The sequence below is a fragment of the Argopecten irradians genome, chromosome 3 (genome assembly GCF_041381155.1).
Source record: "Argopecten irradians isolate NY chromosome 3, Ai_NY, whole genome shotgun sequence".
NCBI classification, from domain to species: Eukaryota; Metazoa; Mollusca; class Bivalvia; order Pectinida; family Pectinidae; genus Argopecten; species Argopecten irradians.
In genome coordinates, this window is record NC_091136.1 from 59,907,667 (window position 1) to 59,919,573 (window position 11,907).

General features: G+C 39.1%; 1 protein-coding gene across 1 annotated transcript; it reads right to left on the minus strand.

The window, feature by feature from the left end:
• Positions 1-7,108: 7,108 nt before the first annotated feature.
• On the minus strand, positions 7,109-11,396 carry LOC138319770 (patched domain-containing protein 3-like). The gene is made up of 3 exons (XM_069262905.1): positions 10,394-11,396; positions 9,333-9,533; positions 7,109-8,631 (listed from the first exon to the last, which is right to left on the minus strand). Exons 1-3 carry the CDS (start codon positions 11,394-11,396, stop codon positions 7,109-7,111), a joined length of 2,727 nt encoding a protein of 908 aa, XP_069119006.1.
• Between the last annotated feature and the right edge of the window lie 511 nt (positions 11,397-11,907).

The following is an 11,907-nucleotide window of genomic DNA, read 5'->3' on the forward strand; positions in this document are numbered from 1 at the left end:
AACAAGACTATTATCAACTTGATCACGTATACTGTAGCAAGGTTTCGCCATCATGTCATTTTACTTGTAGCATGTGCATCTATGTCAAACTAGTGTGATCACAGGCATCAATCGTCATAAACTATATACTATTAGGCTATCAATGTCATGTAGGGGTAGGGGGCATTCTATGCTCATAAACTGTAGCAGGCACAGCATTGTCATTATACTGTACTGGCCATCTTTGTTCTATCAACTGTACACTGGTTCAATTCAGGAGGTTCTTTTAACTTGTACAGGATCATCGATAAATGTTATTACTGTATGGGCAGGCCATCAATGTCATATCTAACGGTACAGGACATCAATTGTTCATTACTATTTAGGCATCAGTGTTTCATTAAACTGTAGAGGCATCAATGTCATTACTGTAGCAGGCATTCAGATGTCTTTATGTACAGGCATCAATGTGCATTACTGTACAGTCAATCTATATGCTCATAAACTGTTACAGGCATCAATGTCATTACTGTTTCAGGCATCATTGTCATAACTTGTACACAGGCATTCAATGTCATAAACTGTAAGGCATCATTGTCATGTACTGTACAGGCAGATCAAATGTCATTAACTGTACAGGCATCAATGTTCATTACTTGTACAGGCAATCATTGTCATTATCTGTACAGGCAATCAATGTCATTACTGTACAGGCATCAAATGTCATAACTGTACAGACATCAATGTCATTATTTGTACAGGCATCAATGTCATAACTTGTACAGGCAATTCAATGTCATTACTGTAACAGGCATCAATGTCATAAATGTACAGACATCAATGTCATTACTGTACAGGCAACATCAATGTCAATTACTGTAAGGAATGCATCAATGTCATTACTGTACAGGCATCAATGTCATTACTGTACAGGCATCAATGTCATAACTGTACAGGCATCAATGTCATAACTGTACAGGCATCAATGTCATTACTGTACAGGCATCAATGTCATTACTGTACAGGACATCAATGTCATTACTGTACAGGCATCAATGTCATATGTACTGTACAGGCATCAATGTCATTACTGTACAGGCATCAATGTCATTACTGTACTGTACAGGCATCAATGTCATTACTGTACAGGCATCAATGTCATAACTGTACAGGCATCAATGTCATTACTGTACAGGCATCAATGTCATTACTGTACAGGCATCAATGTCATTACTGTACAGGCATCAATGTCATTACTGTACAGCACATGTCATACAATGTCATTACTGTACAGGCATCAATGTCATTACTGTACAGGCATCAATGTCATAACTGTACAGGCATCAATGTCATTACTGTACAGGCATCAATGTCATTACTGTACAGATCATGCATCAATGTCATAACTGTACAGGCATCAATGTCATTACTGTACAGGCATCAATGTCATTACTGTACAGGCATCAATGTCATAACTGTACAGGCATCAATGTCATTACTGTACAGGCATCAATGTCATTAACTGTACAGGCATCAATGTCATTACTGTACAGGCATCAATGTCATCAACTGTACAGGCATCAATGTCATTACTGTACAGGCATCAATGTCATTACTGTACAGTCATCAATGTCATTACTGTACAGACATCAATGTCATTACTGTACAGGCATCAATGTCATTACTGTACAGGCATCAATGTCATAACTGTACAGGCATCAATGTCATTACTGTACAGGCATCAATGTCATTACTGTACAGGCATCAATGTCATTACTGTACAGGCATCAATGTCATTACTGTACAGGCATCAATGTCATTACTGTACAGGCATCAATGTCATAACTGTACAGGCATCAATGTCATTACTGTACAGGCATCAATGTCATAACTGTACAGGCATCAATGTCATTACTGTACAGGCATCAATGTCATAACTGTACAGGCATCAATGTCATTACTGTACAGGCATCAATGTCATAACTGTACAGGCATCAATGTCATTACTGTACAGGCATCAATGTCATTACTGTACAGGCATCAATGTCATTACTGTACAGGCATCAATGTCATAACTGTACAGGCATCAATGTCATTACTGTACAGGCATCAATGTCATTACTGTACAGGCATCAATGTCATTACTGTACAGGCATCAATGTCATTACTGTACAGGCATCAATGTCATTACTGTACAGGCATCAATGTCATTACTGTACAGGCATCAATGTCATAACTGTACAGGCATCAATGTCATAACTGTACAGGCATCAATGTCATTACTGTACAGGCATCAATGTCATTACTGTACAGGCATCAATGTCATTACTGTACAGGCATCAATGTCATTACTGTACAGGCATCAATGTCATTACTGTACAGGCATCAATGTCATTACTGTACAGGCATCAATGTCATAACTGTACAGGCATCAATGTCATTACTGTACAGGCATCAATGACATCAATGTACAGGCATCAATGTCATAACTGTACAGGCATCAATGTCATTACTGTACAGGCATCAATGTCATTACTGTACAGGCATCAATGTCATTACTGTACAGGCATCAATGTCATTACTGTACAGGCATCAATGTCATTACTGTACAGGCATCAATGTCATAACTGTACAGGCATCAATGTCATTACTGTACAGACATCAATGTCATAACTGTACAGGCATCAATGTCATTACTGTACAGGCATCAATGTCATTACTGTACAGGCATCAATGTCATTACTGTACAGGCATCAATGTCATTACTGTACAGGCAATGTACAGGCATCAATGTCATTACTGTACAGGCATCAATGTCATTACTGTACAGGCAATGTACAGGCATCAATGTCATAACTGTACAGGCATCAATGTCATTACTGTACAGGCATCAATGTCATTACTGTACAGGCATCAATGTCATAACTGTACAGGCATCAATGTCATAACTGTACAGGCATCAATGTCATTACTGTACAGGCAATGTACAGGCATCAATGTCATAACTGTACAGGCATCAATGTCATAACTGTACAGGCATCAATGTCATTACTGTACAGGCATCAATGTCATTACTGTACAGGCATCAATGTCATTACTGTACAGGCATCAATGTCATAACTGTACAGGCATCAATGTCATTACTGTACAGGCATCAATGTCATTACTGTACAGGCATCAATGTCATAACTGTACAGGCATCAATGTCATTACTGTACAGGCATCAATGTCATTACTGTACAGGCATCAATGTCATTACTGTACAGGCATCAATGTCATAACTGTACACTGTACAGGCATCAATGTCATAACTGTACAGGCATCAATGTCATTACTGTACAGGCATCAATGTCATTACTGTACAGGCATCAATGTCATTACTGTACAGGCATCAATGTCATTACTGTACAGGCATCAATGTCATTACTGTACATGCATCAATGTCATTACTGTACAGGCATCAATGTCATAACTGTACAGGCATCAATGTCATAACTGTACAGGCATCAATGTCATAACTGTACAGGCATCAATGTCATTACTGTACAGGCATCAATGTCATAACTGTACAGGCATCAATGTCATTACTGTACAGGCATCAATGTCATAACTGTACAGGCATCAACTGTCATAACTGTACAGGCATCAATGTCATAACTGTACAGGCATCAATGTCATTACTGTACAGGCATCAATGTCATTAACTGTACAGCATCAATGTCATACTGTAGGCATCAATGTCATTACTGTACAGGCATCAATGTCATACTTAGCACTGTACAGGCATCAATGTCATTACTGTACAGGCATCAATGTCATTACTGTACAGGCATCAATGTCATAACTGTACAGGCATCAATGTCATTACTGTACAGGCATCAATGTCATTACTGTACAGGCATCAATGTCATTACTGTACAGGCATCAATGTCATAACTGTACAGGCATCAATGTCATTACTGTACAGGCATCAATGTCATAACTGTACAGGCATCAATGTCATTACTGTACAGGCATCAATGTCATAACTGTACAGGCATCAATGTCATAACTGTACAGGCATCAATGTCATTACTGTACAGGCATCAATGTCATAACTGTACAGGCATCAATGTCATAACTGTACAGGCATCAATGTCATTATGTATACAGGCATCAATGTCATTACTGTACAGGCATCATGTCATTACTGTACAGGCATCAATGTCATAACTGTACAGGCATCAATGTCATAACTGTACAGGCATCAATGTCATTACTGTACAGGCATCAATGTCATTACTGTACAGGCATCAATGTCATAACTGTACAGGCATCAATGTCATTAACTGTACAGGCATCAATGTCATTACTGTACAGGCATCAATGTCATTACTGTACAGCATCAATGTCATATGACAATCAATGTCATACTGTACAGGCATCAATGTCATAACTGTACAGGCATCAATGTCATTACTGTACAGGCATCAATGTCATTACTGTACAGGCATCAATGTCATAACTGTACAGGCATCAATGTCATAACTGTACAGGCATCAATGTCATAACTGTACAGGCATCAATGTCATAACTGTACAGGCATCAATGTCATACTGTACAGGCTCAATGTCATAACTGTACAGGCATCAATGTCATAACTGTACAGGCATCAATGTCATTAACTGTACAGGCATCAATGTCATAACTGTACAGGCATCAATGTCATAACTGTACAGGCATCAATGTCATTACTGTACAGGCATCAATGTCATTACTGTACAGGCATCAATGTCATAACTGTACAGGCATCAATGTCATTACTGTACAGGCATCAATGTCATTACTGTACAGGCATCAATGTCATTACTGTACAGGCATCAATGTCATTACTGTACAGGCATCAATGTCATTACTGTACAGGCATCAATGTCATTAACTGTACAGGCATCAATGTCATTACTGTACAGGCATCAATGTCATAACTGTACAGGCATCAATGTCATTACTGTACAGGCATCAATGTCATTACTGTACAGCATCAATGTCATAATGTACATCAATGTCATAACTGTACAGGCATCAATGTCATTACTGTACAGGCATCAATGTCATAACTGTACAGGCATCAATGTCATTACTGTACAGGCATCAATGTCATAACTGTACAGGCATCAATGTCATTACTGTACAGGCATCAATGTCATAACTGTACAGCATCAATGTCATAACTGTACAGGCATCAATGTCATTACTGTACAGGCATCAATGTCATTACTGTACAGGCATCAATGTCATTACTGTACAGGCATCAATGTCATTACTGTACAGGCATCAATGTCATTACTGTACAGGCATCAATGTCATTACTGTACAGGCATCAATGTCATTACTGTACAGGCATCAATGTCATTACTGTACAGGCATCAATGTCATTAACTGTACAGGCATCAATGTCATAACTGTACAGGCATCAATGTCATTACTGTACAGGCATCAATGTCATTACTGTACAGGCATCAATGTCATAACTGTACAGGCATCAATGCTAACTGTCACTGTAACAGGCATCAATGTCATTACTGTACAGGCATCAATGTCATTACTGTACAGGCATCAATGTCATAACTGTACAGGCATCAATGTCATTACTGTACAGGCATCAATGTCATTACTGTACAGGGCATAGAAATCAATGTCATAACTGTACAGGCATCAATGTCATTACTGTACAGGCATCAATGTCATTACTGTACAGGCATCAATGTCATTACTGTACAGGCATCAATGTCATTACTGTACAGGCATCAATGTCATTACTGTACAGGCATCAATGTCATTACTGTACAGGCATCAATGTCATAACTGTACAGGCATCATTACTGTACAGGCATCAATGTACAGTGCATCAATGTCATTACTGTACAGGCATCAATGTCATTACTGTACAGGCATCAATGTCATTACTGTACAGGCATCAATGTCATTACTGTACAGGCATCAATGTCATAACTGTACAGGCATCAATGTCATTACTGTACAGGCATCAATGTCATTACTGTACAGGCATCAATGTCATTACTGTACAGGCATCAATGTCATTACTGTACAGGCATCAATGTCATTACTGTACAGGCAATGTACAGGCATCAATGTCATAACTGTACAGGCATCAATGTCATTACTGTACAGGCATCAATGTCATTACTGTACAGGCATCAATGTCATTACTGTACAGGCATCAATGTCATAACTGTACAGGCATCAATGTCATTACTGTACAGGCATCAATGTCATTACTGTACAGGCATCAATGTCATAACTGTACAGGCATCAATGTCATTACTGTACAGGCATCAATGTCATAACTGTACAGGCATCAATGTCATCAATGTCATTACTGTACAGGCATCAATGTCATAACTGTACAGGCATCAATGTCATTACTGTACAGGCATCAATGTCATAACTGTACAGGCATCAATGTCATTAACTGTACAGGCATCAATGTCATTACTGTACAGGCATCAATGTCATACTTGACAGAATGCATAACTGTACAGGCATCAATGTCATTACTGTACAGGCATCAATGTCATACTGTACGTCATGCTAACGAAGGCATCAATGTCATAACTGTACAGGCATCAATGTCATAACTGTACAGGCATCAATGTCATAACTGTACAGGCATCAATGTCATTACTGTACAGGCATCAATGTCATACTGTACAGGCATCAATGTCATAACTGTACAGGCATCAATGTCATAACTGTACAGGCATCAATGTCATAACTGTACAGGCATCAATGTCATTACTGTACAGGCATCAATGTCATAACTGTACAGGCATCAATGTCATAACTGTACAGGCATCAATGTCATAACTGTACAGGCATCAATGTCATTACTGTACAGGCATCAATGTCATTACTGTACAGCATCATGTCATTACTGTACAGCACAAACTGTCAGTCATCATGTCATTACTGTACAGGCATCAATGCATTACTGTACAGACATCAATGTCATTACTGTACAGGCATCAATGTCATTACTGTACAGGCATCAATGTCATAACTGTACAGGCATCAATGTCATAACTGCACAGGCATCAATCATATTTCGTAGACGTATTACGGGTAAAATCTATAAACGTATTCCTGGATGGTCTGTAGTTTGTGTGAAGTCTTGACCTGCAGTGGAGTTGTTGTCGACAGGTCCCTCTTGATCTCTGTCTTTTGGTAATCTTCTCATCGATATAGTGGTGGCGGCAGAAACCTCTATATCGTTGGGTAAGGAGATCATTGATAGAGCTGTGTTTGTAGAAGGTTCCTCATCGTCGGACTTCCCATCTGGTCTGGATCGTGGACCACACACGAGTAAAGCCACAGGCAGAAATAAAAGGGCATGTAGTAACCCAAACACTGTCACAAGAAACATGATTTTGAAGAAGGATTTAAATACATATGACGTTGTGAAGGCTAGCATTAGGACACCGATTATTGATGACATGGCGGCGTTGAGAATTGCCCCACCCGCCCGGGATATTGCCGAGTGTACTTGCTCGATCCTATTGGATCCATCAGTCGATATATAGGCATGACATATGTGGGCACTAAAGTCTACCGAGAAGCCGATACTCATTATGAGCTGCACCATTGTGATGGAGCTGAGACTTAGGTCCCACATGTACATGAATCCGTACACTCCTGTTATAATACTTAACATACTCATACACACTATAGTGATGATTAGAGGGTGTGGCATGGTCAGCGAGGTGATCACCAACGTCGCCACCATCGCAATCACCATTGTCTGTAACGTTGACGGACCAATGGCCACAAACTGTTCACCTATGATAAATATTGGCGCGTAAGCAATAACTGGCAGGCCCGACTGTTTGGCGATAGTTCTCGTACAAGTCAGTAGTGACTTTATCATTTTAGAATCGCGCATGTCTCTTGAAATCACATAAAATCTCGATGACAATATCCTTTGCCCAGTTTCATCAAATACAACGTCGATTTCATAATCTTTTCTGGATTTCAAAAATTGTGTAAGCCCTCCAATAAAATCGCTAGAACTGTTGTAATACCGCGAAACTTTATACCCCAATAACCAATTTATTTCTCGTTTCCTCTGTATGAAAGGTTCTCTCCGCGTCCTTTTTAACATGGCGGCAATGCTTTCCTGTATATCCGGACGGCTATAGTCGAGTTCCCTGTCGATGACAAAAGACACTACTACCTCGTTTGGGAAGTCTTTCTCCGTCCATGATAAATATTTGTGTACGTACGAGTCCTCGGGTACCAGAAAACTGGCACGGAAGTTCTGGCTGACATTGACGGCGCCATAAATGGCCATTCCTATGTATGCTGCATATAGTAATATTGATACCACCTTTACCGATGTGTAGGAGATACCCTTCTGTAGCAGACGTTTTGGGTATCGCTCCAGAGGACTTTCACTATCAGACGGAGACTTGGCAGGTTCTCCGCCACAAAAAAGACTCGCTACCCTGGTGTGGCCAGCTTCCCTCAACTGTTTGTTCGACCGCGTCTCCTGACACGTGATGCAGTGACGCCACTCGGACGTGCGTCTCTCGTTGATGATGATACAGGGAACAATGAATAGTAGTTGGTTTAGGTAGCAGAACATGACGGCAACACCTAAAAAGAAATAGTTATATATACAATAAATACTACGGTAATCATTTATCAACCGCTTATAAATGTTCCTAGTAAGTAATTTACTTGTTAATGCAGTTTTCATTTCATAAGCAGTTTATAAGTTGTTTATGTCTGATAAGTACATTAATCACATAATCCGTCTGATATCCAGTGATTTCTCCCGTGTGATATATTTACATATTTCACTAGTGTAATACAACTTGTAGTGATTTTCATTAGCTGGAAATTCATTGTGACGTCAAGACAGAAACAATAAAATGACGGAATCCTTTCGAGGACGGCGGGACAAAATGGCGGCCTCCTCTAGGTTTTGACTTGAGATTCTTCGAAGTATAGTTTGTTGTAGTTATGTGATAAAAGTATCATAAATTTGTGGTTTTTTACATACGAGATTTAAAAAAAACTCCCAAGTTTAAATTGTGTTCGCCAAAGCTAGCAAAATAAAGACATCTTAAGACTTGTTTCATAAAATCTCATATAAAATGAACACTTAATCAAGATCCTTTATAAATTATTGATTAACTTAAAAACACTTTTTTATGTTATAGAAATATAACAGAATGTATAGACTAAAAACACCATAAAGTGGTTTATGATAACAGCACACTTAGATCTGTGTGTTATATCTACTTAACCAAAAACGGTATTTAAATTATCATTATCCTCCATGGACACTCTACCAGCATAAATACAGAAGTTCTGAACGCCGGGGAATATGGAGGTGGAGCCAACCATGAACACCAGAAAGTCTGTCAGTGACGTCATCGTGATGGACACGCCTCCGGTCTTCATCATCTGCTTGACCCTGTCCTTTACGGGAATGGTCTTTGGAGTATCCGCCATGCATGCCATCAGGATAAACATATTGTCCAGACCAATACCTACGCCGCAACACGTAAATTAACATATGGTTCACATTATGTGTTGCTTAAGGAGGGATGTTTTCAATGTCGAGTCAGTGATATAGTACACTTGTATAGCAATTTAGAACAACACATATTTAAAACGACGGAATTTTTGTACACCGACATCAACATATGCTGTCTGACACTAATGATATGTGGAAATGTGTTTATAAATGTCGCGATTAGACAGTAAATTTCAGGAGCGCGAGTCTAAATAAAGGCATTAATGACAGAATATTTACTGGTGGTAAATTGTGTGGCAATGAAGAATGACAAGGTAAGTATATGTATAAAATACACACAAAACTTCAATGGTAAATCTAGTGATGCATTGTAGTTATAATTACCACAAAATTTAAATATACTAAGAACCACAACATACACCAGCCACATGAAAATGTGATAGTGGTATCTTTCCGACTATGTAACAAAACGTCAAGAAAAAGTGCGGGAGTTTACACTCTTATTTACACTCTTCATTGTGAGTGAATCTAGGTTCAGTGCCTCTAAATTTCAAAGCGACCGTTTAGTGAAGCAACACACTAAAAGCACAAAGAACAGGACTTAAGTAGATCGATACATTGATATATATTGATATCACGTATAACCACTTTAGTACGAGTTCAACTCATATGCAAAAATTTTGAAAACATTACGTCAATTTACTAAATATTGTAACTAAGAACATCCCACATTAACAATGATCTGAAATTACTACTTCTCAACATTCCCCATAAATCAATGATATTAAGTGGGACATGTTCAGGGGGATATGTAAATAAGCTTCTAAAATCATGTTAAAAAATCCTACAAGACTATTATGTAAATAAGCTTACCTATGATGAGGAAAGGAATGACCGCACAGATGCTGACGTATTTAACCCCTGCTCCACTCACGGCTCCGAACGCCCCGAGGATGGCCAGACAGGTTGATAGAACTCCGGCAATTGCCAAGGTGTGACGTCCTGATACACAATTCCCGCCAGAAATCGCGAAAGCAGCATATACCAGCATTAACAATATTGTTAAAATAAAGTCTTTCCTTTCGCCGAATATACTCTTTCCGGATTCTTCAATAACAGACGTCGATCCTCTAAATGCAATGTCCGTTCTGTTGGTTTTAATTTGCTTTAATTTATTTACGTAACTGGTCTGCCAGGCGAGCGACCGTCGTTGATCCTCGTACGTGTCCTGTTTGAGATGGTACATCATTCGTAACAAAGAAGCAGACGACAGTCGACCGTCCACTACGCCCACATCTCCAAATATCCACGACAGACTTTTACCCATGAAGTAAGGATATGGGATGCGACCTGCTTTCATCAGAAAAGTGAAGAGCTTGGTCAGCACGAAGTCACCACTGGCCACACATCGCCCCTCTTTACGGGCACACACGTCCTCGTAACGTAAAATTGACCCGGAGTCATTGACGATCTGGACTTCATGACGTATGATATGGTCAATCCTTCTTAGTTCGTTTAAGCAGTCTGTCCCTAGTAGGTTCGCGTTTCCTTTCGATCTCGCTATCAAACCACCGTACACATGTTTATTAATATTGGTTAATGTTTTGGGGTAGAAATTGTTTCGAGATTTGTTTTGGAATATTTCGTTAATCCTTTCCATGTTTATTGACGCTTCGTTATTGGTTGGCATGAACAACTTTTCCATGTCCGCCTCATTGCTGAATCGTAGGAACCCTAAACTGAACAAACAATTATATAGCATACAGAGGCCTAGGATTGATCGCGGATGTCTGTAAACTACGGCGGCATACACCTCAAACGATACTCCAACCACTTCCTCGTACCTCTGGTAGAATGTGCGGAAAATCGTCGACATCTTCGTCTGCAGCATAACAGAAAATTTGAAAACTTGTTATCATCAATGATATTCAGGCACCAATGTCATCATCATGGAAGAGGACGACATGTGTTTATAAACGGTAGGCATAACTCGCATAATTGAATAAACACGATGCATTCATATTGCAATTTGTTAAGGTCAAATGCAATAAATGAGTTAGAGTAGGCTTATTAGTGTCAAGGGAATGCCTCATATCTCTTGTTCAAAAAAGAAGTGTAAGACTGGAAATTAATTGAGCAGTTGCTATCATTGCTCGAAAGAGAATATGGATATTAAAAAAAAACAAACAAAAAACGAAAAATTTGAGAGAAGAAAAGTTTGAAGGTATTTGGCAGCTTTTCTTCCTATTTACCACAGCCTTTTCAAAGCAAGTGTCTTTTGAAGTCCCATATAATTTAAATAAGAAATTACCTACTCCCCAAAAGGTCCTTTCATAGTTTTTTTTCAAAGCAGACAATTACACTACGATAAGGTATTGCTATGAACG